The 26,643-nt window shown below is 53.2% G+C and overlaps 10 protein-coding genes and 2 non-coding genes across 12 annotated transcripts; 6 read left to right on the plus strand and 6 right to left on the minus strand.

Annotated features, from left to right (window-relative positions):
• Positions 1-576: 576 nt before the first annotated feature.
• On the minus strand, positions 577-1,543 carry BDY24DRAFT_371138 (uncharacterized protein; the record flags this gene model as incomplete). The annotated part of the gene is made up of 2 exons (XM_076638141.1): positions 577-892; positions 984-1,543. 2 exons carry the CDS (start codon positions 1,541-1,543, stop codon positions 577-579), a joined length of 876 nt encoding a protein of 291 aa, XP_076494901.1.
• A 49-nt stretch (positions 1,544-1,592) lies between these two features.
• On the plus strand, positions 1,593-2,808 carry BDY24DRAFT_416661 (uncharacterized protein; the record flags this gene model as incomplete). Its single annotated transcript, XM_076643615.1, has 4 exons — positions 1,593-1,628; positions 1,703-1,836; positions 1,993-2,209; positions 2,335-2,808. 4 exons carry the CDS (start codon positions 1,593-1,595, stop codon positions 2,806-2,808), a joined length of 861 nt encoding a protein of 286 aa, XP_076494902.1.
• Positions 2,809-3,708: 900 nt separating this feature from the next.
• BDY24DRAFT_442784 (F-box protein) lies at positions 3,709-4,998 on the minus strand. The gene is made up of 4 exons (XM_076644714.1): positions 4,909-4,998; positions 4,614-4,812; positions 3,989-4,479; positions 3,709-3,904 (listed from the first exon to the last, which is right to left on the minus strand). The coding sequence occupies exons 1-4, from the start codon at positions 4,918-4,920 to the stop codon at positions 3,854-3,856; spliced, it is 753 nt and encodes a 250-aa protein (XP_076494903.1). The 5' UTR covers positions 4,921-4,998; the 3' UTR covers positions 3,709-3,853.
• Positions 4,999-6,701: 1,703 nt separating this feature from the next.
• Positions 6,702-7,856, minus strand: BDY24DRAFT_394689 (uncharacterized protein; the record flags this gene model as incomplete). The annotated part of the gene is given in 4 exon segments (XM_076641211.1): positions 6,702-7,033; positions 7,309-7,311; positions 7,328-7,398; positions 7,673-7,856. Coding segments are annotated over 3 exon segments (292 nt in total), but the record flags the coding sequence as incomplete, so codon positions are not given.
• A 3,059-nt stretch (positions 7,857-10,915) lies between these two features.
• On the plus strand, positions 10,916-11,767 carry BDY24DRAFT_416663 (uncharacterized protein; the record flags this gene model as incomplete). Its single annotated transcript, XM_076643616.1, has 5 exons — positions 10,916-10,942; positions 11,206-11,276; positions 11,376-11,419; positions 11,517-11,656; positions 11,750-11,767. The coding sequence occupies 5 exons, from the start codon at positions 10,916-10,918 to the stop codon at positions 11,765-11,767; spliced, it is 300 nt and encodes a 99-aa protein (XP_076494905.1).
• Positions 11,768-12,734: 967 nt separating this feature from the next.
• On the minus strand, positions 12,735-12,817 carry BDY24DRAFT_t73. Its single transcript has one exon. It is a non-coding gene; the product is annotated as a tRNA-Gly (tRNA).
• Positions 12,818-13,687: 870 nt separating this feature from the next.
• Positions 13,688-14,333, plus strand: BDY24DRAFT_342518 (FAD-linked sulfhydryl oxidase; the record flags this gene model as incomplete). Its single annotated transcript, XM_076637488.1, has 2 exons — positions 13,688-13,890; positions 14,009-14,333. 2 exons carry the CDS (start codon positions 13,688-13,690, stop codon positions 14,331-14,333), a joined length of 528 nt encoding a protein of 175 aa, XP_076494906.1.
• A 196-nt stretch (positions 14,334-14,529) lies between these two features.
• Positions 14,530-17,503, plus strand: BDY24DRAFT_394693 (transmembrane amino acid transporter protein-domain-containing protein). Its single transcript, XM_076641212.1, has 14 exons — positions 14,530-14,924; positions 15,054-15,073; positions 15,222-15,287; positions 15,379-15,473; positions 15,587-15,649; positions 15,730-15,768; positions 15,839-15,984; positions 16,061-16,210; positions 16,288-16,308; positions 16,383-16,505; positions 16,571-16,684; positions 16,764-17,056; positions 17,135-17,300; positions 17,410-17,503. Exons 1-14 carry the CDS (start codon positions 14,740-14,742, stop codon positions 17,450-17,452), a joined length of 1,524 nt encoding a protein of 507 aa, XP_076494907.1. The 5' UTR covers positions 14,530-14,739; the 3' UTR covers positions 17,453-17,503.
• Positions 17,504-17,762: 259 nt separating this feature from the next.
• BDY24DRAFT_342412 (SDR family NAD(P)-dependent oxidoreductase) lies at positions 17,763-19,057 on the plus strand (the record flags this gene model as incomplete). The annotated part of the gene is made up of 7 exons (XM_076637480.1): positions 17,763-18,027; positions 18,124-18,213; positions 18,296-18,383; positions 18,472-18,509; positions 18,579-18,687; positions 18,764-18,829; positions 18,904-19,057. 7 exons carry the CDS (start codon positions 17,763-17,765, stop codon positions 19,055-19,057), a joined length of 810 nt encoding a protein of 269 aa, XP_076494908.1.
• A 234-nt stretch (positions 19,058-19,291) lies between these two features.
• On the plus strand, positions 19,292-23,242 carry TUB2 (beta-tubulin). The gene is made up of 22 exons (XM_076635932.1): positions 19,292-19,383; positions 19,550-19,581; positions 19,715-19,725; positions 19,805-19,814; positions 19,901-19,931; positions 20,071-20,089; positions 20,229-20,290; positions 20,419-20,509; positions 20,585-20,643; positions 20,759-20,767; positions 20,859-21,005; positions 21,107-21,156; positions 21,261-21,336; positions 21,420-21,441; positions 21,526-21,628; positions 21,708-21,756; positions 21,826-21,948; positions 22,038-22,203; positions 22,344-22,442; positions 22,541-22,611; positions 22,724-22,756; positions 22,848-23,242. Coding segments are annotated over exons 1-22 (1,389 nt in total). The 5' UTR covers positions 19,292-19,382; the 3' UTR covers positions 22,973-23,242.
• A 184-nt stretch (positions 23,243-23,426) lies between these two features.
• BDY24DRAFT_t72 lies at positions 23,427-23,509 on the minus strand. Its single transcript has one exon. It is a non-coding gene; the product is annotated as a tRNA-Gly (tRNA).
• A 1,172-nt stretch (positions 23,510-24,681) lies between these two features.
• On the minus strand, positions 24,682-26,613 carry AIM45 (Aim45p; the record flags this gene model as incomplete). The annotated part of the gene is made up of 11 exons (XM_076642755.1): positions 24,682-24,753; positions 24,869-24,892; positions 24,990-25,088; positions 25,161-25,234; positions 25,333-25,482; positions 25,596-25,733; positions 25,838-25,908; positions 26,001-26,106; positions 26,204-26,268; positions 26,338-26,399; positions 26,461-26,613. The coding sequence occupies 11 exons, from the start codon at positions 26,611-26,613 to the stop codon at positions 24,682-24,684; spliced, it is 1,014 nt and encodes a 337-aa protein (XP_076494910.1).
• Positions 26,614-26,643: the final 30 nt, after the last annotated feature.

Consider the following 26,643-nt stretch of genomic DNA (forward strand, 5'->3'; position numbering starts at 1 on the left):
ATATACTCCCATGACTCCTCAAGAGTTGCTGCGGGTCTGCGTGAGAAGACGGCCGCAAGAACATGGAGGGAAGGGGAAGCGGGGAATAAAAGGTCAGCTCTTTCCCTTTCTTTGTCTTTGTTCACAGTGCGACAACTCGAGAGAGCTGAGCTTGATTGCTGATCTGTGCGCGGGAGTACTTACGGCGGTGGCTGGGGCAATGCTTCCATGTTGATTGAGTGAGTCCGGTGTGGATTGATGAATAGGGAAGGGGTGGAAGTAGGAGGAGGGAAGGGAACGAGCGAGGTCGACAGGTTTCGCTGGACCTGTTTAGCTTAGACGGATGTGGCCTCCCCTCATTTCTCCGACGGATGCGAGATGAAAAATATTTTGATCTGAAAGGGCTCTAGTCCATCCAGGAACGCTCAAAAATGTTAAATGAGCCTCATCATCTCTGCTTATATCCTGTGCTCGCGAGGCTGCCCGCGTCTGACTCGTCTGAGACTGTCCCACCTCACCAGCCACAACTCCTCCTTCTTTCCTTCCCTCTTTTCACCCTTCAGCCCAACACTGATCCACCATCGAGCCCCTCCCCTCTCAGCTTTCCGAAGCATCCCTGCTGATGGGTCGAAGGGGTTTGATAGCGAACGACCGCTGGAAGCTCTCCTCGGCACTGTGGATGATCAAATCCGAGGCGCTCGACGACTGGTATCCACGCTGGCAGACGGCGCCGTTCTCATAGGAGGATTCTATCGAGGTTCCACAGTGATTCTCAAGACCTGAGTCGGAGGAATCGGATCTCTCCTCGGCCGCTCGTTGGTTGTTGAAGAGAGGGAAGGTGGACTGGTGAGACTCGAAGGATTCGTTGTTGGATCCGTTGGTGGAAGTGGTGATAGAGAAGAGCTTGACTGCTCTGAAACGAAGGGGGGAACGCGACGCGAGGAGTCAGTCAACGATCTGCTTCGCCGGGACTGAACGAATGAAACAGAGCTCCAATCACTCACTGATCAGGCGAGAACATCCTATCCCCAAAACCAGGTCTAGCAATCCTGCTCGTCAAAATCGTCTGAGAATCCATCCAGCTCTGCGTTGGTCGATGCCTCGCCCAGTCAGGTAGACCGGTGCTCGAACTCTGCGAGTTGAGCATCTGGTTACCATGAGCGTAGGGTCTGGGCTCATCGAAGAGTGAGACGGGAGGCTCAGGAGGAGGAAGAGCACCTCCGACGGCCACGGTGGAGGCGATGGACGACTGCCTTCGATGATGCTGACGAAACACGTTGTCTCCTCCTCCTTCCTTGACCTTGAACGAGGAGTTGGATCCTGTCCACTCCGACAAGAAGGTCCTGTTGTGACAAGTATTGGACGTCGAGAAAGACTCTCCGAGACTGAGTCCCGAGAAGCTGAAAGGGTCGTGAACTCCGTGGGTCGTCCTGACGATGGCTCCGAGGGACGACTGAGTGACGGCACTGAAGGTCGAATCCATCCTCAAACGCGATAGATCGTCCTCGTCGTCCTCCTGACGTTGCTGCTGCTGGTATCCGAGCAACCTCGATGATTTGTTCATCCTCTCCGAAGGGAAGTCGGACGTGAAGGGATCTTGAAATCCTCCTGAGATGGCTCGACCGACCAACGAGATGGACGCGAAACTGGTGATACTGTCCTGGATGGTTCCTCCTCCTCCACTTCCATGATGACTTCCCTGTCAACGTTCCCGCTTCTTCAGGCTCTTGTCCGAGACCATCGAGAAGCCTCTGGTATCGAACTCGTCGAGGAGGGAGAGCTGAGGTTGGCTCCGCTCAGGTCGTCAACTCAGCAAGCTTCGGGAAAGCCGTTTGAGCTACGTTCCTGGGGATCCAGGTGAGACGATTGGGAGTGCAAGGAAAAAGTACCACTGTGAGTTTGATCGATCTTTCTCGTTTTGTCTCGCCTCGTCTCGTCTCGGCTTCCCTTTCTAACCTTGGTTCATTCGCTTCCTGTGGTACTCCAGACTGCGCCATCCGACCCAACTCCCAGTACGAACAACGAAACCTCGCTCTGTTTGCTCGGGGACGGAACCGGAGGAACGCACTGCACCGAACCGACCAACTCGTCCTCTGCTTCTGCTTCGGGTTCGGAGGTCAAGATGTCGGCGGGATTGGAGCAGGAGCAGGACGAGTCGGATGCTGTTGGATCGGAAGACAATGGGGATGAGGAGGACGGGGGAGGAGAGATGCAGTCGGATGAGGACCAGGTTTCGTTTGATTCGCTTGGGTGAGTTTCGCGACTCGATTCGACGCGTCCTTCTCGTTCTTGTTTTGTCGGCTGACCCTTCCCTCCTCCTTCCATGTCTTCTCATTTCCTCGTTTTCTGCCGCAGCGCCGACCTCCAACGCTCCCACTTGATGGCAGCTCTTCGAGCCCCTTCCCAAAAACCCTTCAAAGACCTCAAGACGCCCTCCGCCGCCTCGCACGCTTCCTCTTCCAACAACAACGCCAACAACTCCTTCAAACCACCCCTTTGAACCCCAACTTCCCACCTTCCTCTCCAACCTCCAACCCAAACACCCCTCCCCAACCCTCGTCCATGCTCCTGCTCTTCCCTCAAACGAACCTCGCTCGAACTCCAAACCGAGCTCGTCGACACACCACCTCCTTCCCCGGTGCTCCTCTCTCCGCCATCTCCGTCATCTCCCTCCCGGGCTATCCCTCCCTCTTCAACGCTGGTCCCCTCCCTTCCAACACCCCTCCAGGTCGAGCTGCCCGAACCGTATGGATCAAGTTCAACGCTCATCTGGACGCGTTGATGGAGGCGGTGAGGAACCTCAGGTTCGATGTGTTCGAGTTGAGCTAGAGGAGTTCTCTGGCAGTTGGCCGATGATGAGATGGAGGTGTGGCATGCGCCGAGCTTGGCGGGGATTATGGCAAGGGCGGAGACGGTTGTTTTTGATGTGAGTTTGCGACGCGTCTTCGTTTCCTCGTTTTTGTTATTTTCCTTTCCTTCTTCGGTCGTTCGTTTACTCGCAACGACGAGGGACTCGAAGGATATACAGAGGAAGGTTTCTTGTCGAACGGCAACAGCGACGGCGAGGAGAGGTTGAGAAGGGTGTCTGTTTGCTGAGACGTCATGGAGTGAGGAGGGAAACAACTCACGCGTCCAGCCGGCTTTGATCTTGCTGCTGGTCCTCGATTTCGTCCATACATCGGTAGATATACAGGCACATTCATTTCGAAGTCCCTATGAACATCCTCCGAGGCCTTCTACCAAATAAGAATCTGAATGAGTACAAACGACCTGAAAATCAACGCGATCTCTCGAGCGACCTTTCCCCGCGCTCACACCATTTGAGGCCCTGGAGGACGCACCATATGAGTAGAGTGAAGCTCAAACTCGCTGTATAGGAGGGAGCTAGTCGTTTAATTTTCAAGTGCGCGTGCGAAGAACGAAGAGACGAAAGGGAACGGAAAAGCGATTGAAGCGACGCGGCGAACTTCTGCGCGACCCGTCCTTCTCATTAGCTGCCAAATCTCTGTTTTGCAATGAAGAAGGCGCCTTACGTGTGCCCTCGCCGAGAAGGTTGAATCTGACCAAGTGAAGAGTCAGGAGCTGGCGAGGAAGATCGAGATGCGAGGAGGCGAGACGCGTCGCACATCAATTCCGTTCTTCCCTTTCTCGAGCTTCAAACGACTCTCCACCGTCGCCACTCATTCTACCAACAAAGCACAACGGGGTGTAGGGTCGACTAAGAGATACCTAGACTACCTCGACCACCACCAGCCTCTTCATCCAGTCCTCCAAACCCTCAACGTGATCCCCCATCAGCTTCTCCTCCTCCTTCCCCACTCTCACCACCACCTCCAGATCTACCAGCCTCGAAGGCAGCTGCAAGACTCCACCTCTAGCGAGATAAAAAGCAAGGGGTATCGATGGTTCTCCCTTCGCGAGGTCCCTGTAGCCCGTACCCGGACGAGAGGCAAAGTCAGAGACCAGCTCGAGCGTCCTCCTCCTCCCGCCGCCCTCCCTCGGATTCCACAGCGAGTACAACGGATCCCCCCGGTAGGTCCCATCCGTGGCGGGGATTGGAACCGTAAAGATGTTCATTCCGATCCAGACGACTCGTTTCAGGTCGTCCCATTGTCCTAAGAAGGAGGTCGAAATGTCGAGGATGACGCCGGACCAGACCTCCTCCGGAGGTTCGAGCGATTTGTGGATGACTTCGACTGGGTTGAGGAGTGGGAAGAGCTGGAGTGACCAGAAGCCGAAGAATTGGTAGAGGCCTAGGGTGTCCGTAGGAAGTAGAAGGGACTGGAGAGGGAGAGGGGACAAGGTGAAGGCGAGGAGTCGGTGAGGGAGGAGGAGCGTGCATCCGTCGAAATCCTCCTCGTCGTCGTCCTCGTCGAAAACTGGGCGATCGAAGTATGGTTGGTGCTCCTGATCCCACGACCTGATTGCGATTGAGAGGGTCTTGATGCGAGAGAGGAGGGGGATGGCTTGTTGGAGACGAGAAGAGGAAGGGACGACGTCCTGAAAGAAGAAGGAAGGACGAGAAAGGTCAGCTCGGAACCTCCCTGTCTACTTAGTTGACGACACCTGCAGCTCATCGCTAGCACTCTCGACTGAAAGGTCCGAACTCAAAGGCAAAAGAAGCTCGAACTCACGATGAAGAAGAGCGAAGACGAGCCCATCCAACGTCGTGATCTCGACCTTCTCGTACAGGATCGGTCCTGCGAGCTCCCACGACCCGAAGCTGACCAGCGAGAGAGAGACAAGAGTTTCTTGATCGCAGAACGAGTATATGTGTTCGACTGTCTCCCATGGGAGAGAAGGGAGGGCCTGGAGAGAAGGAGGGGAGGCGATCTGAGTCGAGGCGGAAGGAGGAGGCGTGAGCTCAAAGCGACCAAGGAAGGACGACGCCTGAGATCCTGGGATAGACAGTGAAGAGTCGAGACTCACTGGAGGAGACATTTGTGACTCTGAAAAGGGTTCGTATAGGGACTTGGGGATGATTCGAGAAAAACAAGAGGAAGAGAAGGAGAGCGTTTGCGGTCAAGAGGGACGAGCTCCAGGGCCCTGCGAGAACTCGTTTGGCATTTCTCGCCTCTTTCTGGCAAGCTGCCGGAAAGCGCCAGAGATTCCCCTTCGTGAGAATGGATTTCGAACTTTCGTGGGCTCTTTCCTTTTTGGCGTTCTCTGGCTTCCTCGGGCAGTTCGAAAACAAACGGAAGAAGGACTGTAAGTGGTTCCTTTTCATCCATAGAAGGCGGAACTTGGTTCTTGCGTAGTGTAAGGGAGAGGGAACATTCTCCAAACTATATATAAAGTCAAGTTTCACTTTGAGAGTACCAACAGAAGCCCACACGCGGCAGATCTTGTTGGCTGTTCGTCCCACCTCCATAGCTACTCTGAGAGCCGAGATAGATTTGAGGGATGCTGAGGGCATGCAATCTATACAGAGGAAGTACTGGAAGGTCAGCAGCTCTTCCTGGTGCTGGTCTTGAAGAGCTGAAGAAGAAGTGAGCTTGATCTCTCTGACGCGACGCGTCTTTCTCTTCCCCCCTCCAATCACCATTCAACCTTCAAATTCAGGTGGTGCTATGCTGGGGCTCGCTGAAGATGAACAAAAAATATCTATCCTAAGAATATGACACGGAGAGCAGCCTCCTACCATGCACACCCCCAATGAATTCATCTGCGTCGCTCTTGGGTTCTTCATCAAGGCCCACCCAGCTCTATCAAAAGCGGCTCGATCACCACCAAACTGTTCCAGCATAGCCTCTGGAACTTCAGTAGTAGGTCTAGAGGGGCATTGTTTGCTCAGAGTCTACTGCACACATAGGTTGATTGATTCCTCCTTTGTGACGCGTCTTGCTTCCTCGAAGTCTCTTTGGCAGATGGGAAAGTATGCATACCCAGCATGGAAGATGCTGGAGAGCAGTTACCAAGATCTATGTTTCTCTCATCTTTCATTCATGACTTTCGATTTGTTTCGTAGAGAGTTCTCTTCGGTTCCTTCCTCTGTGCAACTCTAGCCTGGGCTTCGAACTCTACCGAAAGCAAGTCTATCTCTGCCAAACCTTCCAAGTATCCTCCCCTCATGTGTTTCAGTAGAGGAGAAAGATTTTGAGTCCGACGATATAGTTTCCGCCTTGGTTAGAGCAGCCTGTCTTTCCTTGGACGCGTCTCGCTTCAGTTCGCACTCTTCTTGCAGTTCTTCTACTTGAATTGCAGCTTCTCCTTCTCTACATCCAACTAGGGTGAATGCCTTCGAAAGAAAAAGACTGTCCTAGATGTACTCCTCTAACGTAGAGGTGAATCCAACGCGTCCCCTTGGGAGATTCATTGCCGTCTTCCCTCTCTCACCCTTACTAGACTTCAAAAACAGGTGAGCTTGACTAAAGGCGCTAATGATATCAAGTACAAGATCTCATCCTGAAAATATTGCACCGATAGCAGTCTCCTATCCTACGTACTGCTCACTCGTGCAACCGTTGTTCACTGCTCGCTAATTGAAACCAACACCAGCTCTACGGATAGAGACTCGATCACCACGAAACCTTCCAAGTATACTTTCCTGATCTACTACAGTAGAGGATAAAGCTAACCAAGACCGACGATATAGTTCCGGTCTTGCTTTGAATGATCTCGACGCTCCTTTCGACGCGTCGTCAAGCTCTTCTCTGTACCCCAGCGCTGCCCTCTCCTCTCCCTCCCTGCTCTATAAAACTTGATGAAGAGCTCAAACTCATGTTATCCAAGAGAATGAAAAGCTAGGAAGCATCCCTCCCTGCCTTCGTCTCCAAGGAGCACGAACGACAGTGAAGAAGACAGGAAGCGTGAAGGTTTCCTGGTTCAGGCAAGGATTGGAAGGCTGGAAGGTGCTGAGAGCAGGGAAGAGGAGGTTGGTGGAGAAGGTGAAGCGGTAGGGGAGGGAGGGAGGGAGGGAGGTCGAGAAGGAAGGGAGAAGGCCAAGGTTGAGCTCGTCGAGTTGGAGAGGTGGCGAAAGGCCGACAGGGAGGGCAGAGGGAGGAGGACCTGTAGAGATGAGTGGGTGAGGTCGAGAGGAAGAGGGAAGGCTGTGCTGCTGGAGGGTGGTGGGGGAAGAGCCGAGATAGAATAGGAGAGGAGGGAGGAAGCATCGAAGGAGGGAAGAGGGGAGGAGGAGGTCAGCGCGACTCGTTTCGTTCGAAGCCCCAACGATCCCCTTGAAAATCTTCGCCCAACCTCCTCCACTCCTCCTACCATCCACCACTAGTATACGAAGCCCCTCAGAACTCCAGCATTGTCCAAACCCCAGAAAACATGCACCAGCAGCAGCTCGGCAGTGGAAGCGAGGAAGGAAAGGCGGAAGGAGGCAAGCTCGGACTTACGAGAAGGCCAAGTATACAAGGAGAGAACGATAGAGAGCGGGAGTGGGTGGGATCGAAAGGTGGAGCCCGTAGGAATCTATAGAAGGTAAGAACAAGAAGATCGGGTCAGTACAACAGTTTCTACAGCAATCGAAAACTGGGAAAGCTGAGGAGAGGAGGGAAGGATGTGATGGATAGTGAGGAGCAGCCGTTGTATATATTCAGCTCAACTTGAAGGCTCGAACTTACTCTATACATACATCCTGACATTCCAGTGAAACTCCCATCTAGATATCAGTCGAAGGGAGGGAGGGAGAGACATCGAAAAGAGCGAGAAGGAGGGAGGGAGGGAGGGAGGAGAAGGAGCTCACCTGAACCGAGCTGAAAATCTCCTCCCCTACTAGATCCCAAGAAGCGAGCAGAACGGAGAGGTGTACTAGTGATGGGAAGGGTCCAAGGAGGTGAAGAAGGGAGGTGGAGAGGTGCTGTGGTGTAGAGGTGGCGGGAGTCGAGGTCGTCGTTGGGGTGGAGAAGGGAAGTCGAGCTTGAAGTGCCACCAGTAAAAGTTTTGGTTGAAGGCTTAAAGGGATGAAGTATACATCCACTCAGGTCTGCCCCTTCAAACGAGAAGATTTTCACCCCGGCAGCTTGAGAATCAGCCTAGGCGAGGCGAGAGCGAGCTTCGCCTTTGAGCTCAAGCTCGAGTGCATTCTTTGTCGGTTCACCCAGCAGGCAAATCTTCAGCTTGAGCTTAGCTTATTGGAGGGAGTGTTCTCAGGGATGTATAGAAGGGCTCCACCGTCTCAGGTAAGCACTCACCCATCTGGAGTATACAGCAAGAGAGCGCGTTGCACCGGCCTTCCCCGCCCAGTCAGACCGGCCCTGAGATTGGACGACGCGAGATTGATCAGCTCTCACAGGTGCAGGTTTTCACAGACGATCTTAGCTTTTTGGTCCTTGAAAATTGCCCTTAGCTAACGAGCAACAACCTTTTTTCAGATTAGCAAATTTTGCACTTTGACTTTGGGCGCCTCGGCCAAAGTCCTACCTGTGGCTCTCCTGAGAGAGAAGGTTTTCACTAGAAGCTTATTCCTTCTAACCAGATGGGCGGCCATAGGTATTCGTGAGCTCCAGCTATTCAGACATCTACGAAATGGTCTGGAGTAGACAGGGGGAGCTCAAGGACTGGGCAGGGAGGAGCGTTGAGCTTGCCTCACTTCCTCCCTTCGACTAGATCGCTTGACTGAGAGAGAAGCTTTTCACTAAAGCTTATTCCTTGCATCCGAGCTGGCGGGCATATACTTTCCTTAGCTCCAGCTATTTACATGCCGAGAAAACTGGTTGGAATATACAGGGAGCTCATAGGGGGAGGAGAGAGGAGGAAGAGCTCAACCGATCGCTCGTCTGACAGAGAAGTTTTTTTCACTCAAAGCTTATTCCCCGCAGCTGCAGGGGCGTGCATAAGCATACTTGAGCTCCAGCTATTTACATACCAAGAAAACGGGCTGGAATATACAGGGCGCAAAGAAGGGCGAGGAGTGAGCCCTCCGAAAAGAAGTCGCGGAAGTTGGCTTGAGCTCGCCGTTTCTCTCGTTTGGAGGTACCTCTCGGGAGATGCTCTGTCGACAAGGCAGTTTTTCCACTAACAACTTGTCCTTCTGATACATTGTAGTCAAGATGTAGATCTAGATGCCCGTGCTTTCCGTTTGTGATTCGATGATGGAGGGAGGGAGAACGAGCCGGTCGAATTGCCAAGGAGTCCGAGGAGTCGCCTGGAGCAACTCGACTCCACGGATCCGAGGAGTCGGGAACCCAGAAGCTCCTCGGATTGAGCGTTCCAGCGCACACCGTTAGGAATCAGTCTTCTTCAGTAGTTTTTTTGTTTGTGGGTGCGGGCAGACGGGAAGTGATTTCGTGTGATTCCGACTAGAACGCCGGTGTCCCTTGCAGCCTCACGCCCTGTTTCGCTATCGCTGCCAAGGTTTCATCTCTCCCTCCACTCTATCTGCTCGAATTCACATTTTGTGATCCCGCATATCTCGAGCCACGGCGTAACGAGTTAGGCAGACCAGAAAAGAAGAAGGATCCGCTGCGCGCTTCGTGCGTCACTTCGAGCGTTGCGAACGCCGGTTCGCGACCGTCCCTCGCGTAGAGGACTAGCGACGAGGAAGTCAGTGGGAGCAGGAGCGTGAGGGAGAGAAGAAGGCAGCTTTGACAATGTAGTTGTAGCCAGTAGGCTGAGTCTGATCTGGGGTGAGCGCATCGAAGGAGCCGCAGGGTAGGTCGTCCGACGGATCGGATGGTCTGCCTAGGTCGAGCTAGAAGGAGGAGGGAAAAGAATGGTGGATGAAGAAGAGAGGAAAGACCTCAGCTTGAGTTCGGATAACGTGAGAGAAAACTGGACGGCACTGACGGGACGGAAGGGATCGACCGTCTCATCCTTTCTGTAGTAGTTCACCACCACGTTTCCCATCGCAGACAGAGACATCAACGGTGGATGCTCTTCTTACAAGAACGTGAAGTAACGCAAAGAACTATCGATCAGTAGATGAGACGACGAGACGATGGAGAGACAGAAGACAACGAACTGAGAGAACTCCCAAAGCACGACTCTCAGTGTCAGATTCGAAGGTTTCTTCAGGCCCTCGTCGACATCTCCATCCTCCCCAAGGGTTCTCAGACTTGGAACGAGACTTCGATGTTGGTTGGGAATGAAGAGCCGGGTGCTGCCACGATCTCGCTTGAGATTGGAGAGACTGGTCCGGTACTGGATCGAGATGGAAAACGTGATCCAGTCGGATGTTGGTTCGACGCTGGAGGAAGCGACGCAGGATGAGATCGGACGTGAAACTCACGAAGGGCAACTGCAATTACAGAGCTAGCACCTACCTACCCCTCAGAGAAAGCCTCGTCGTCAAAGCCTCGTCGCTCGTCGCTGTTTCTCGACTCGTTGCCCTGTCCCTTCTGCTCTCACAGACAGAGCAGAAACTCGCCGAGCGTGTCGGACTTTCTTTCAATCTGTTGGGATGATCCCTTGTTGACGTCGAAGGATCGAGTTCGTTTGGAGTCTCGCCCATCACCAGCAGTCAGGTTGCGTTCGTTGCCTTCCCTCGTCGAGGATCTCCCGTCTTGTTCGTCGGCTCCCCCATCCTTTTATTTCCTTTCCGCCTTTGTAGTAGAGAGAGCTGGACTGCCCCAACGTCGGTCTGATCATCGTCACTCAGATCCTCTAAGAGCCTCCACTCCGTCGGTCGAAGAGCCCAGCCGTATGTATCCAAGCAACGTCGTCCGTCAACGGCCTCGACTTCTTCAAGAGGTCGCTTCTCTCGCCCGCTTGCTTCCCACTCGCGCTTTGAACCAGAGAGAAGCAGAATGAGAGGGAGGAATGAAAGAAGGCTTCTCCTCGAACCTCGAGCCGATTGTTCACCGTTAGACTCAACCTAGCTGAGCAGCTCTCTGGAATTCGTTTTCTAAGAGGACGTGCAGAAAGTCCAGAAGGTATGTGGCTCGAAGAAAAAGAATGTGAGTGAGAGAGACTGAGAGGAAAAACAATAAAAGAAACCGCCGAAGCGTCGTCGCAATCGTCCTTGGACTCCCGAGTGATTGATAAACGCATGGGCTCAAGGAAGCAGGGGATCGGGGTGAGAAGTAACTTCGTTCGATCTCAGACCACCGACCATGTTCACACTCAGGGCGGCGGGCTACATAACTCTGTTGAGTTGGAACTTCTGCCTACCTGCCACAATCGACCGAAGAAGATCGATCTCGGGTCGCGTTCTTGTTTTCTCTCTCTCTCTTCTTTGGCCCTGCTCCGACTCTGTCTCCTTTTCAGCCTCATCAACTGGAATCATATCACCGTCTGTTTCAACGCGAGTGCCGGATTGAACGTGTGTCTCAAAAGTAGAGAAGGAAGGACACCTGTCAAGCTGGAGCTACCACTCCTGCGGGTCTCTACGTCTGTCGAGCTTTCGTCGGGTGAGTCGTCTCTCAGGTTCTCTCCTTTCCTCGCTCGTCACGTTGCGTCGCGTCTCCGTCTCGTGTCTGACTCGAGTCCCCTCTGCCCTCGTTCGGCAGTATCGGACAGTCGGTCAAGCCATCGCTTTCTACAGACCTCACTTGTGAGCACTCTCTTCTTCTTATCTACCATTGCCGAACCGAGGGAGCTCTCGCTCGTCGTCGCTCCTCGATCTCGTCGCGTTCATTTTGTTCGCTCAGACTGGTGCAAGAAAGAGGAGCTCGCCAAGCGAGTTGGACTCTTCATCTCTGCTGGATCCCTCGCCGGAGCTTTCGCGTCCATGACTAACAGCAAGATCCAAGATCGAGAACAACCGAAGGGATGGGAGGGAGGTGGGGAGGTTCATCGCGTCTCATCATTTCGGTTCTGTTGGTTCTTTCTTTCGTACTGCTTTGGCTGAACGGGGTTTTCGGTCCGTTGCCTTTTTGTGCAGGCCCGCTCCTGGAACTAAGATTGACGTGGTGAACGACTAAGATTCGGCGGTTGGTTTTCGCAACACTCCTTAACTTTCTTGTTTTCATCGCGTCGTGTTCGTCGTAGTTATCGAATTCCCTCTCCTTTCTTTCTTTCATTCATGAATACGATTGATGTGTCTTGCTCTGTATTGACTACTCAAAATAATGAATCGACTCTTCACTCTTCGAGCCAGAAAGAAGAGGAATGAAAGTGGAAGAGGATGAGGAAGAAAGATGAAAGACGCGCCGTGATAGGTCGTCGAGCCGATACTCTTCACCATCTACAAAACCGAGTAGACCTCTGGCCTTTAATTTCTAAGAAGTTCGACAAAGAGCGCTGAAGATGTGGGACCAGGTTCAAGAGGGCAAAAAGAGGAGGCAGCGCGACGCGTCGACATGATCGTGATGTGACCGTGTCTTTCCTCTCAAGTGATCCACATTCTTCCCTAAGCAAAGGTAGAACATCGATCATGTGCTTCAATGCTTGAGAGAGAGCTGATGACGCTCTAGAGTGCGGGAGAAGGCCTCTTGGCATTTAGGGTTACAGATCCCCGTCGAGGAGGAGCTTTAACCCATGATCGTCTTCCCTTCTCTCCGTCCCTTTCACGGTCTCTCTCTTTGCTTTACTCGCTCGTTCTCTCGCACTTTCTTTACGTACTTTTGGTTCTGTTTTTTTTTTCCCCTTCGCTCGCTCGCACGCCTTTTCCTTTTTCGGTACAGTACACCACGCTCTCTCGGTGGATGCACGATCTTTCGCTCTTTCGGATTCCGAAGAGAGAGGCAGAGTGAGAGGTGAGGTGAGGCGAGGAGGGACGCGTCGAATGGACACTCTCTCGCGAAACCCACGAGTCGGAGCTTCATTTTTCCGCGCTACAAGTATGGGAACGGCATGCGGACGCAAGGGAGAAGTAGGAAGTGGACCAGGAGCCAAAAGAGACATCGCCGCTGGGAATGGTAAAAGAATGAGTGAAGCGTGACTCGAACACGCGTCTCAAGAAATTCTCTCGAATGGAAATCTTGAATAATAACCCCTATACGATCCACCCTTGATGACATTGAACCAGAGATAGTAAGTAGGTCAGGAACCACAGAAGAGGCAGATTCCTTCGATTTCTCGCCCCCTCATCTGCGAGTCTGCTGCTGTCGCTCTGGGGATTTCTGTAGGCCTGAGACCTTCGTTGATGAAGCTGGAGATATTTATGTTTGAGTAATATGGGGTTCAGCAGAAGTGAGAGGTGGGGAGAAGGAAGCCTCTCGTAGGGGAAATCTCGAGTGAACGCGTCGAGATCGTTGAACTGCCAGCTCTCCCGCCTTTCACACTTTCACACGATCGCTCCTAGAAAAACACGCAGGGTTGAGTCGGACCGCCAAAAGGGTCTCCTCTGGCTGATAGATCCTTTCCCTCTTCTCACACTTCGAGGCGAGCTAGCAACCGCTCGGTGACCGCTTTTCACGGCTGACCTCGACATGCCTCCTTGGTCCCTTCCTCGACTCAAACCACCACCGTCTCATTTCAACACCTTCTCTTCTTTCCATCACTATGCCACCCTTCCCTTCCCCGTTCCCTCTCCTTCGTCAAGCTCGTCGTTATGCCCCTCCGATAGCAGGATCTCTCGTCCTCCTGGGCTTCTTCGCTGCCACCTCGTCCCCCCTCCACGCCGACTCTCCTTCCTCCTCCTCCGCCGATAACCACCCTTTCAAGGATCGGAAACCACAAGTCTTCTACGACGAGGATGGGAAACCTTGCAAGGTGAGTTTCAGGCCGATCAAGCTCATGGTTTGGGAACGAGCGAGGAAGACGGAAGGAAAGGAGAGCCAGGGATGACGGATCATTGACCTTTCCTCCTTCCTTCCCTTTTTTCTTCCCCTCGTCCTCCTCGTTCGATGATAAGGCTTGCACCTCTTTTAGCTCCTACATGAAGAACGGACCTCCTTCTTTCCCTGCCAAGAAGAAGAAGGCTGCCGAAGACGGAAGGGAGTCGTCAAAAGCTGGTGCTGGAGGGTTGGCTGCCGCTGGAGCAGCCGCATCGACGACGCTCGCCACTCTAGGGCTTCGGTCAGACGAGGAGATTGCTGAGTTGAGGAAGAACTGCCCTCCCGATATCGAGGAGCTCGGTCGGTGAGTCAGAATGTGTTTCTTCGCGGAGGTGTTGTTTTGCAGGAAGGAACGAATCTCGAGCTCGAGCTCACGCTTTTCTCCTTCCTTCCCTCTCTCCTCCCTCCCTCCCTCCTCTCAGCTCGACCTGGACTCTCCTTCACGCGCTCGTCTCGGCTTTACCCCCTACGCCAACCCCTTCTCAACAATCCCACCTCGCCGCTCTCCTCCTCGCGCTCACGGTTCTCTACCCTTGCTCGCACTGCCGAAAGGACTTTGCGGTCAAGGTCGAGCGGGCTGGAGGAGAGGCTGCCATCTTGGAAGCTGTCAAGACGAGAGCTGGAGCGGAGAAGTATGTTTGGGAGCGGCACGAGGAGGTGAACAGGAAGATTGGGAAGGAGGGAGGAGTCCCTTTGGAGGAGATCAGGAAACGGTGGAAGGACGGAGGACCCGAGTGTGGTTGGTAGAGAGGTGACATGAACGAACAACCTCTCTTCTCTAGTTTCTTGAAAGGACTGGGTTTCTTGAATCGACGAGCTGAGTCGAGGTCGAACAGAAAGGAGGAGGGAAGCACTTTGGACGCGTCGACGGCTTTTCCATCCCTCTTCGCTCGCGGGTTTCTTCGTGCTTGCTCACATCTCAATACTCAAGCTGAACCTTCCCTTTCTCTGAAAATCTTCTATATCTCGGAACCAAATCCAAAGGATCATACGCGTGACAGGCTGAACCAAATACGGCGTCGCCCGGCTCTCCTCTTCTCTCCCTCCTGACTCTCAACGTCCATCAACCTCCCTTCCTCCCCCTTTGGGTTCAACCCTCTCCTCTCCCTCGCTCCTCCTCCCTCTTCCCTTTGGCTCAGAATCCACCAGAGCCATGTCGCACGCCTACTCTGCCATCCCTTCTTCTACCACCAAGGAGCCGACCGTCCTCGCCCCTGGGATCGGTCCTGACTCTCCTCTGCTGGGTGCGACTCACGTCATTCAAGACATCGACGAGGATCAGCTAGACCTCGCAAAGCATGCTGGAGGATCGGCTTCGGTATTCAGTTCAGTTTCAAAGTGAGTTATAGCCGTCTTGGTTGACGAGGAGGAAGGAGAGGGAGGGAGAGAGTGCGGAGGAAGAGAAGGAAGGAGCTCAAGGGTCGGGTCGCGATACAGAGAGCTAACTATCCCTTCTTGAATGTTAAGTCTCGCGAACACCATCTTAGGCGAGTCTAGTATGATACGGGAGAGGTGGAGAGGGAGGGATGGATGGTTCTTCGTCCTTGAAGGAACGGAGACGAGCGGCTGAGCTTTGAGCACCCTCCCCTCCCCAAGCCTTTGCTGACCTCGCCGTCCCTCTCTTTCCTCCATCAGGAACCGGAATGCTCGCTTTCCCTTCTGCCTTTGCCAGTATAGGAATCGTGCCAGGTCTTATATCGTGTTCGTCCATCTTCCTCGACCCCTCCCTCTGATCGCTCCTCTTCTGTCGAGCTGACGAACGTTCTCCTTCCTCCTTCTCCCTCTGCACCAGGTGCTACCTCTGGTTTCCTCGCCTTCTCGGGACTCTACTTTCTCTCACTGTGTGCTGCGAAGGTTCAACCTGCTAGAAAGTCGAGCTTCAACGCTGTGAGTGCACCCCTCTGAACTTCAGCCCACGGCTTCCCTTTCTTTTTCGGGACCTCGCTTTGAACCGCGAGTTTGAGACTAAGCTGACCTCTTCCCTCGACCCTTGCTACCAGGTGAGCATGCTCACGTTCGGAAAGGGAGCTACGGTCTTCTTTGATCTGGCTATCGCTATCAAGGTGAGTTGTTTGGTTTCTCGAAGAACTCGTCGTCTTCAGAACTGAACCTCTCTCCCTTCTCTTTCGTTCTCGCCCATCAGTGCTTCGGTGTTTCCATCTCCTACCTCATCATCATCAAGGTAAGCTTCGATCCCTTTCCGTCAGGTAACCTCGCTTCAAACCAACTCACCTTTGTTCCTTCTCGTGCAGACCCTCACCCCGACGGCACTCACCACCATCTACACCATCGTCGCTCCCTCCTCCCCCGTCCCTGCTTTCCTCAAGTCTGGACCTCTCTGGCTGCTAATTTCCATGGCTGTCAACGTTCCTTTGTCTTTCTTCAAGCGACTCGACTCGTTCGTACCATCTCCTCTCAAGTCGTCGCGCTCGAACTGTTTCGCTGACTTTCCCTACTTTTCTTCTTCGTTGCAGACTACGATTCACCTCCCAAGCCGCTCTCGTTTTCGTCCTTTACATGCTGTCGGTCGTCGTCGTGTTCTACTTCCATCGACCAGGCGATATCGAGCCTGCTGGTCCCATCGAGTACTTCCGTTGGAGTCGAGGAGCCATCGGATCCTTTCCGTTCGTCTCGCTTGTTACTTTCCCTCCTTCTGATGAAGTATCGCATCATCTGACCCATCGTCTTCTTCGTCCCACAGGGTTCAAGTCTTTGCCTACACGTTCGTTCCTCGTCTTTTTTCCTTGTGCTCCTTCGTTCTGACGCGTCCTTCTCTCCCACGCTTTATCTCTCCAGGTGCGCCCAGAACCTCTTCCCCGTCTACAACGAGCTCAAGCACAACTCTCAGAAGAGGATGAACCTCGTCATTGGTACCAGTATTGGATCCGCTACCGTCATCTACGAAGTCATGGCCCTTGCGTGAGTTTCTCTCCTTCTCGTCTCGCTTGTCGAACCTCTCGCTGAATGGTCTGTTCCTCTTTCAGTGGATACCTCACCTTCGGTTCCAAGGTCGGCTCCAACATCATCGCCATGTACCCCAACTCTTCGCTCTTCGTCGCTATCGGTCGACTTGGAATCGTCCTCATGGTGCTCTTCTCGTTCGTCCCCTTCTCTCTCTTCCTCTCTTTCGTTTCGCCCAAGCTGAATGACTCTTCTCTTCTTCCGTTTGCACCCCAGGTACCCTCTTCAAGCCCATCCCTGTCGACTCGCTCTCGATAAAGTCATCAGCACCATCAAATCCTACTCTCACCTTCACCTCGATCACCACCGCAAGACGGCAGCAACCCCTCCCACTCCTGCTTCCGCCGTCGAGTCTCTGAACGAGGATGACGAAGACGATACCCTCGAGGACGACTTCATCCCTGAGGAGCTTGTCAAGGAGATGTCCCAGACGAGGTACATTGCTCTGACGGTCGGGATTCTTCTCGGAGGACTCATCATCGCTTTGCTCGTCGACGACCTGGAGATTGGTGAGCTTCGAATCCTTCCTTTCGATGACTCTTGCCCGATTTTCCATGCTGACTCTTCCATGCTTCTTCTTCCTCTAGTCCTCTCCTTCGTCGGAGCTACCGGATCCACCACGATCTCCTTCATCCTCCCTGGCCTCTTCTACTTCTCGCTCTTCCGGCGGGTCCCAGGGACGTCTCCTCTTCTCAAATGGGGTTCGGCTGCTCTCGCTGTGTACGGAATATGTGTGATGTGCTTCTGCTTAACGTGAGTCCCCGTTTTCTCGCTGTTTGAAAACGAAGAAATGAGGAGAAGAGGAGACGCGTCCTGACCTTTCCGCTCGCTGACGTTCGTTCTTCCTTTCTCCTCCTCGTAGTTACAACATCATCAAGGTTTCTCAAGGACGGGACTCTACGTAGATACATACTAGGATAGACCGGACTCCCTTTAACTTAACTTATACACTCTCGTTTTGCAATCTTCATCACCTTCGAGGACATGAGAACGGAGAAGCGAGAGCGCACACCGCAGGCTTTGCGTTCAAAGGACAGAGAGAAATCGAGCAAGCTCTAGAGTAAGCGTTGTCTCTCTAACTATCAGTTCGTTGAGGTGGGAAGAAAAATCTACCATCGTCGTCAGAACGACGTCGAACCAAACACGACCCTGACTTTGAAATCGAAGCTCACCTTCCTCCCTTCCCTCCAACTCTCTCCCTCTCCTCTCCTCAGCATGTTCGACCTCGGCCTCGAATCTACCCACACGCTCATCACCGGCTCCTCAGGAGGACTCGGTCTCGAACTCGTGTCTCTCTTCCTCTCTCAAGGCTCCCTCGTCACTGCTCACTACAACTCGAACCCTGCCGGTTTGGACTCGATCCCTTCCTCGTCTGCCTTGGTCAAAGCTCAGGCGGACGTAGAGAAGGAGGCGGAAGTCGAGAGGCTGTTCGTTGAAGCTAGGGAGGGAATGGGAGGGAAGGGAGTGGAGGTGCTTGTTGGTGAGTAGGCTGCAGATCAGGTGGGAGAGAGAAAAGAGATGGGATCCGCGGAGGGAAAGAGAAGAGAGCTGACCTCCTTTAGGTTTTGCTCGAAAGTCAACCACGCCTACATCGCCCTGAACGATGCTCCCTTGTCCAAGATGACTCTCGAGCAGTGGAACAAGACTATCAACATCAACCTCACAGGTTCGTCTCTCTGTGGCTGCCTCTCTTGATCAAGCAGCGGTCTTCATCGGGCTGACAACCTCCTCGCTTTGGGTTCGAGCAGGAACCTTCCTTCTGGTACGAGCTTTCTTGAACCAGCTTCATTACGTTCCCGAGAATAGGAAGCACAAGATCGCTGTGGTCTTCATTGGGTGAGTCGAATCTCAACGAGGCTGGGAGCGCGTAAGAAGGAAGGGATTCGAGTTCACCACAAGTCCTCCTTCCCTTGCCTTCGTTCAGCTCGACAGCAGGACTGTTTGGAGAAGCTGGTCACGCTGGTTCGTCCCTTTGCTTTTCTTCTTCCTCTCCCGAGTCGAGTTGACACTTTGCGTTTCGCTGGTGTACAGATTACGCTTGCTCGAAAAGCGCTCTGATGACGGGTCTCGCTCTGAGCTTGAAGAACGAGATTGTGACGCTCGCTCCTAGAGCTAGAGTCAACGTTGTGGCTCCTGGATGGTAAGCTCTGTACCTTGTTTTCTATCCTTCGTTCCCTCTTCGACCCAAGCTGAAAGTTCGTTCGCTGGTTGCTCAGGATCAAAACCCCTGCCGTCGCGTCGCTTCTCGCAGACCCTGACGTCGTTTACCGAGCTTTGGCTACGTGAGGGAACCCTTCACCTCGACCATTTTTATCTTTCACTTCGCTGACTTTTTCTTCCGACGTCCTTTCTGCAGAACTCCCCTCAAAAAGCTCGCCGACCCTCGAGACGTCGCGACTCAGGTTCTCGCCCTCGCAAGCGAGACTCTCTCAGGTCACGTTACCGGTCAGGTCGTGATGGTGCACGGAGGGATGGAGGGACGACTCTTGAACCGAGAGGCCGATATTTGATGATGGCCCCTCTTAGGAGATCCGGAGAGAGGCAGAGGAAAGGACGGGGGGAGGTCGAGCGTGCAGCTCTGTCCTGCGTCGTTCTCGATGTGTTTTGGAAAGAGCTAACCAGATTCTGAGATCAGATCGTCTAGCATGAGATGTGGATCGTGAAAGAAAGAAAGGGAAATCAGCCTCGCCGCTTTTTTTTTTTTTTCTTTTCTTCTCCAAGGCGCGTCCTCAACCAAACCACCACGTTGACTTCTGGTTGACTTCCCCCTCTCACCTTCTTCACCGTTCCCTCCCTTTCCTTCGTTTTCTCTCAACCCCACCTTCCCTCGTCAAAAGTAGGTCCCCATATCCCACTATCGCTTGATCCTTTGCTCTACTATATTGCTCTCGTCTGAACGGAAAAGCTGACCTGCTTGCTTCTCGTCCTTGTTTTGCCCTTCCCTCCCTCCTCCCTTCCTCCCCTCGCTCCTTCCCTTCCTGCTCCACCCTCGGTTTCGACAGTGCGTGAGATCGTCCACATCCAGACCGGTCAAGTGAGTGCTCGTTTCTATACTCTATCTTGCGGCGAAAGGAGCGAGAAAGACCAAGGGAGGAAGGAGATGCGAGACTGATGAGCTTGGACCCCTCCCTTCCCTTCTTCCCTTTTTACCCTTTCTCCTTCTACAGTGCGGTAACCAGTACGTCTTGACTACTCTTCTCTCTCTCGATGAAACCACAAGCTGATATTTTATGGCTCTGCACCTTGCTTTCTTGTAGAATCGGAGCTGTAAGTATCGAGAGCTGGAGGTGGAAGGTCGTTTGGTTCGATGGCTGAAGCTCTTTACTGCTTTGGTTTCGTCCCGAATCGAGTAGAAGTTCTGGGAGGTCATCTCTGAGGAGCATGGTAAGTCTCCTTCGCTTGTCTCGCCTCGGAAAGATGGAGGGAAGAGGTGGAGGACAGCGAGGAAGGTAGGGTAGGAGCGTGAAAGCTCGAGCTCATCTCCTTCGTTCCCTGCCGTCTTTCTTGCCTTCTTTTCAATCAGGACTCGACGGAAACGGTGTGTGAGTACTCAGCTACACTTCGCTGTATCACTTTCTTAGAGGTCCAGCGAGCTAGCCGACGGAGCTCGGGAGCTTCGAGAGGAAGGGAGTGCAAGCTGACCTCGTTTCGTCCCTCCTTCTTCCTCTTCCATCCCAACAGCTACAAGGGAACCTCCGATCTTCAGCTCGAGAGGATCAGCGTCTACTACAACGAAGCTACAGGTCCGTCTTCTTTCCCTATACTCCCCTCATTGCAAGAATGCTCATTCCCTCGCTCGTGCCTTCCCTCCATCTCCCCACCCTCCCTCAACTCCGTCCGCCGATCCTTCCCTCCCTCCTTCGCTCAACAGCTGGGAAGTACGTTCCTCGAGCCGTTCTCGTCGATCTCGAGCCTGGAACCATGGACTCTATCCGAGGTGGACCTTTGGGAAGCTTGTTCAGGTGAGCTCAACCGGAGACGAGGACGAGGGAGGAACGATTGGTTCAGAACTGAGCTGATCCGTTGGACGCGGTCAGGCCCGATAACTTCATTCACGGACAGTCTGGAGCTGGAAACAACTGGGCCAAGGGTCACTGTGAGTGTCGTCGAGCTAGGGAAGGAGGTAGTTCGGAGTTGCGACGTTGGTTGAGCTTGGGCTTCGTGATCTGAGAGCTGACTGTTCTTTGCTTCCGCTTCTTCGCGTAATGAAGACACTGAGGGTCAGTTTCATGCTTCAGTTTGCAATCTCGAGGAGTAGAGCTCATGGACTGACTCCTTTGCTTCCTGTCTCCCTCTCTCTCTCCCCTCCAGGTGCCGAGCTCGTCGACTCCGTCTTGGATGTCGTTCGAAAGGAGGCCGAGAACACCGACTGTCTCCAGGGTTTTCAGATCACTCACTCCCTCGGAGGAGGAACCGGATCGGGAATGGGAACGCTTTTGATCTCCAAAATCCGAGAGGGTGAGCGCGTCGTCCTCTTCAGGCTTCTTCTCCCCTTTCTCTCCAGCCTGTAAGAAGAGGCGTCTTCGCTGACTCTACTCTCCTCTTTCTTTTTGCTACAGAGTACCCCGATCGAATGATGGCGACCTTCTCGGTCGTCCCTTCGCCTAAGGTCAGTTTCGATCTCGACGCGTCTTCCCTCTTTCGCTCTCGTCCTTCGCTTCTCCGCTTCGTCTCTGACGTATCCCTCTATTCTTACACTTTTCTGCTGACCAGGTTTCTGATACCGTCGTCGAGCCCTACAACGCTACTCTCTCGATCCATCAGCTCGTTGAGAACTCTGACGAGACCTGTGAGTCAACCCGTTTCCTCGTCGTCCGCACGAACGGCTTCTTCGAACACGAACTGACATCCATCACTGCTTTTTTTGACCAGTCTGTATCGATAACGAGGCTTTGTACGTCTTCTCCCTCCGTCTGGACTCATTCCTCTCCGACGAACTAACTCTGGCTCACCCTTTCTTTCTTCTTCCCTCTTCCAGGTACGACATCTGCTTCCGAACCCTCAAGCTCACCACCCCGACCTACGGAGATCTTAACCACCTCGTCTCCGTCGTCATGAGCGGTATCACCACCTGTCTTCGAGTGAGTTTGCTCTCGCACTCTCCTCTGTTGCTTCCTTTGGACGACGCGATGACCCTTTCTCCCTTCTTTTCTCTTCCAGTTCCCTGGACAGCTCAACTCCGATCTCAGGAAGCTCGCTGTCAACATGGGTCAGTTATTTCTCGTCCTTTCGAGGTAAGGAGACGAGCCTGACTTTGTTCGACCTCACAATGCGCCAGTCCCCTTCCCACGACTCCATTTCTTCATGGTCGGCTTCGCTCCTCTCACCGCTCGAGGATCTCAGCAGTACCGAGCGGTTACCGTCCCAGAGCTTACTCAGCAGATGTTTGAGCCTTCGAATAGTGAGTCTTCGCTCTTGCTGTCTTTACGTCCGCCTCCCTTGCCTCTTCGACGCTGACCTTCCGCTTTCGTTTTCGATCTCTGTTATCAGTGATGGCCGCTACCAATCCTCGAAATGGACGATACCTCACCGTCGCCGCTTACTTCCGAGGAAAGGTCTCTATGAAGGAGGTTGAGGAGCAGATGGTCTCCGTGCAGGCGAAGAACCACCAGTACTTCGTCGAGTGGATCCCCAACAACGTCCAGACTGCTCACTGGTGAGTCCTTTCTCTTGGATGCTACTCGTCTCTTCGTTCTTCTGCAACATCATCTCTCGCTCGAGGAGGTCGCAGAAGGAAACGTGTTGCGACGACTCGAGACCGACTTCTTCTCCCTTTCCTTCTTCCTTATCTCACAGTGACATCGCTCCCAAAGGACTCAAGATGTCGGTCACTTTCATCGGAAACTCCACATGCATCCAGGAGTTGTTCAAGAGGATCGGAGATCAGTTCTCGGCGTACGTTCTTTGTCTCTTCGTTCCTCTTCTCCTTTCGCTCCTCGTCGCGTCTCTTTCGTTGAAGCTGACGTATGTCGAGGTCGACTTCGTTTCTACAGCATGTTCAGGAGGAAGGCTTTCTTGCATTGGTACACCGGAGAGGGTATGGACGAGATGGAGTTCACCGAGGGTGAGTCGTGCTTCTTTCTTTTCTCTGGTCGACGTCGCTGACTCCTTCCTCGTCGCTGACCGCTCCTTCTCCTTCTCCTTCTCCTTCCGTCGTTTCTGCGTGCTCTCGTTAGCCGAGTCCAACTTGCAGGATCTCGTTTCCGAGTGTGGGTCCTCGCCGCTGTTCCTTCCTACTCAACGCTCCTCTCCCTCTCTTTGTCTGACTCTGTTCCTCCTCTTTCTCTTCCGCCTTCACAGACACCCAGTACCAGGATGCTACCGTCGACGACGAGCAGGGGGAGGAGTACGAGGAGGAGGTGCGTTCAATCGTTTCCCTCTCCATCTCTACGACCTTTCCTTTGCCCTCCCTCGAACGAACCTGACGCACTCGCCCTTTCTTTGCTTCCTCTTCCCACAGATCCCCGTCGAGGAGGAGCTTTAAACGCCCATGATCGTCTTCCCTTCTCTCCGTCCCTTTCACGGTCTCTCTCTTTGCTTTACTCGCTCGTTCTCTCGCACTTTCTTTACGTACTTTTGGTTCTGTTTTTTTTTTCCCCTTCGCTCGCTCGCACGCCTTTTCCTTTTTCGGTACAGTACACCACGCTCTCTCGGTGGATGCACGATCTTTCGCTCTTTCGGATTCCGAAGAGAGAGGCAGAGTGAGAGGTGAGGTGAGGCGAGGAGGGACGCGTCGAATGGACACTCTCTCGCGAAACCCACGAGTCGGAGCTTCATTTTTCCGCGCTACAAGTATGGGAACGGCATGCGGACGCAAGGGAGAAGTAGGAAGTGGACCAGGAGCCAAAAGAGACATCGCCGCTGGGAATGGTAAAAGAATGAGTGAAGCGTGACTCGAACACGCGTCTCAAGAAATTCTCTCGAATGGAAATCTTGAATAATAACCCCTATACGATCCACCCTTGATGACATTGAACCAGAGATAGTAAGTAGGTCAGGAACCACAGAAGAGGCAGATTCCTTCGATTTCTCGCCCCCTCATCTGCGAGTCTGCTGCTGTCGCTCTGGGGATTTCTGTAGGCCTGAGACCTTCGTTGATGAAGCTGGAGATATTTATGTTTGAGTAATATGGGGTTCAGCAGAAGTGAGAGGTGGGGAGAAGGAAGCCTCTCGTAGGGGAAATCTCGAGTGAACGCGTCGAGATCGTCTCGCTCCTCGTCAGGCTCGTTTGGCTTCGACTCCTTTGACCCTTGTGGCGGAACGCTTAGCATTTAAGTATGTGCGTAGAGATCTAAGCACTTTGTTTGTTCTGACATGATCCGACGAGCCGTCGCTCGAGATCTCAAACGAGTTTGATCGGGCAGCGTTGTTGAGTCTGACAGCAGTTTGATCAGGACCACCGTTCTGCTGAGGCATCGTTCGCAACAAGAAGATGGCTGGGCAGTCATATCAAAAGCGAGTTCGGAAACGGACTAGTTTTCAGAGGAAGACGACTCAATGGAGCCGAAGGCGAGAAGAAGGAGGGTTGAAACCAGACGACACGTCTCAGCAGCACTTCACTCGATCTTCGTCTGGGCTTCAATTCGATTCCTCGTTCTCTCGAAGACTGAAAAACGAAGGATGATGGATTACCTCCTAGGACGTAGGAAGCTGATAGAATCTGATAGGAGGAAGCGATGGAGGGGTCGGTCCGTGCCTTCTTGTTCGAGTCGACAATTTGAGAGTCGCCTCGTCTTCTTGATCGAGAACAGAAATTGAGCCTCGGATAAGTATGGAGGGTGATTGAGGATTCAGCTAGACGTCTGACAGCTAGTTGGAGAGGAAGATGGACGGAGAAGATCCATGCAGGAGGCGTCGAAGCCAAGGGGAAATGATCGCGTCGACTGTCGGTTTCCTCCTCCATACAGAACCGGATCGATTGTGAGCTTTTTCGACAACACAATAATGGTATACAACTAGAGACTTGTTTGCGCAACGAGAGAGTAGCTGCTTTCGAAGCGCCCTCAAAGTTGTCAGGCTCAGCAAGAGGAACTCCTCCTTTTTTCCCACACGAACCGTCCTACACGTCGAAGAAGATCGTTACGAGCTCATCTTACATATCTACTATATACCACGTCTAGAACCTAGTCCCATCTCACTTCGCCAAAGCCTTGGTCAAAGCAGGAACGGCCTCGTACAGATCCGCAACGAGTCCGACGTCGGCGATCTGACGCGGTCGAATGAGAGAAGAAAAAGAGCAGAGATAGAGTCAGCTTCCGTATCACCACATATGCGAAGGTGGGAATCGGAGATAGAGTCGAGGGAAAAGAGGAGAGACCGACCTGGAAGATGGGGGCGTCGGCGTCCTGTTGGTTGAACGAAAAAAAGAGAAGACCGAGGCGAATCCGAGTCGAGGTCAGATGAGTCTTCTCTTTGACGAAGGGTGAAGTAGGAGACACGCACCTTGTTGATAGCAACGATCAGCTTGGACTCCTTCATTCCAGCGAGATGCTGAATAGCACCCGAGATTCCGATGGCGAGGTAGAGCTCGGGTGCAACGACCTGGGGAGAGGAGAGGACAGATCTCGTCAGTCTCGATCCTCTTTCGAAGGCAACGCAAGGAAACAGCAGTACCTTTCCAGTCTGTCCGACCTGCAAGTTGTTGTCGGCGTATCCAGCGTCGACGGCGGCTCGAGAGGCTCCGATGGCTGGAGAAGAAAGAAAGAGACGAGACGAGGCGAAAGACGAGAAACGCGTCAGATCGTTGCTTCAGAACGCAACGAAGATGGAGGAGTGTCAGACTCACCAGCTCCCAGTGCATCAGCCAGAGGCTCCATAATCTCAGCGAAAGTCTCCTTGTTCTTCAACGCTCGTCCACCCGACACGACCTTTCCAGCCGAACCGAGATCGGGACGAGCAGAGATCGTCTCGCTTGTCGAGACGTACGAGACGGGAGCTGTTAGAACGAAAGGAGGATGATTGTGATCAGACGCAGGAATCGAAGGTAGATCGACCCAGCTGGGATAGCCTGGCTGAAGAAGCAAGAGAGAGAGCGAGAACAAGACTCACCAGGGGCCTCGACGGGCTCAACAACCTCGACCTCGGCTGATCCTCCAGTAGCAGCAGCCTTGTCGAAAGCAGTAGCTCGAACGGTAAGAATCTTGAAAGGCTCCTTGGATCGAACGTGAGAAATGATGTTTCCAGCGTCTGTTCCAGTGAAAGAACGAGTAGCGAAGAAGCCCGAGAAGGGAAGAGTGTGAGCTCGCTCGCTCCTTCCTTCCTTTGCTTCGATCTCGAGAGAGAACACTCACAGATCGGCCTGACGAACTCGGATCCCTCAGCCTCGATCTTGGTGACGTCCGAGATCATGGTAGTGTCCAGCCTGAGAGTAGAGGGGGCGAAGGGAGGTCAGAACAAGAACGAAGGATCGGCCGAAGAGCAGAGGGGGGAGGGTCGGATGGAGGAGGGACTGACAGAGCTGAGACTCGAGGGAAGGTATCCTTTCCGACGGCAGAGTGAGCTCCGATGAGATGGGTGAACTTCTTGGAAGGTGCGAGAGAGGCGAGAAGAGGAGCAAGGGCTGAGTGGGAGAGGAAGGTCGAGATCAGAGACGAGCTCGAGAGGAAAGGTCCAGGAAGAAGCGAAGAGAGAGAGAGAGCGATGAGATCTGAACGTACATTCAGCGAGACTGTGCTCGTACGCTGGTGACGACGAGGAGTAGAGAGTCTTGAGTCCAGCGATGCTACAGTGTTTAAATATTGAGAGAAGGTGAGCTTAAGAAAGGGAAAGGAAGGAGGGAAAGGGAGCTGACCTCTTTGCCTTCTCGACGATCGCCTTTACGTCCTCTGCACTTCCAGTTACGAGACCAGAGACCTGTAAGGAAGAGTAGTCAGTATACATAGCAAGCGGAAGAGTCGATCCGAGCGAGACTGACCTCTCCTCCTACTGTTCCAGCAGCTGTGACGGCTGAGAGGGAAGCTGGACTGATCTCGCCTCGTTTGTGCTCGAGAAAGACGAGCGACGAGAGCGACCTTCTGGATGGGTTGATGGAAACTCGAGAAGAGGAAGATCGGAGAAGGGAGAACATGGTGAAGAGGGCGTCGTCGTGGTGGTTGGG

This window comes from Mrakia frigida, assembly GCF_051309035.1.
Source record: "Mrakia frigida strain ATCC 22029 unplaced genomic scaffold BDY24scaffold_23, whole genome shotgun sequence".
NCBI lineage: Eukaryota > Fungi > Basidiomycota > Tremellomycetes > Cystofilobasidiales > Mrakiaceae > Mrakia > Mrakia frigida.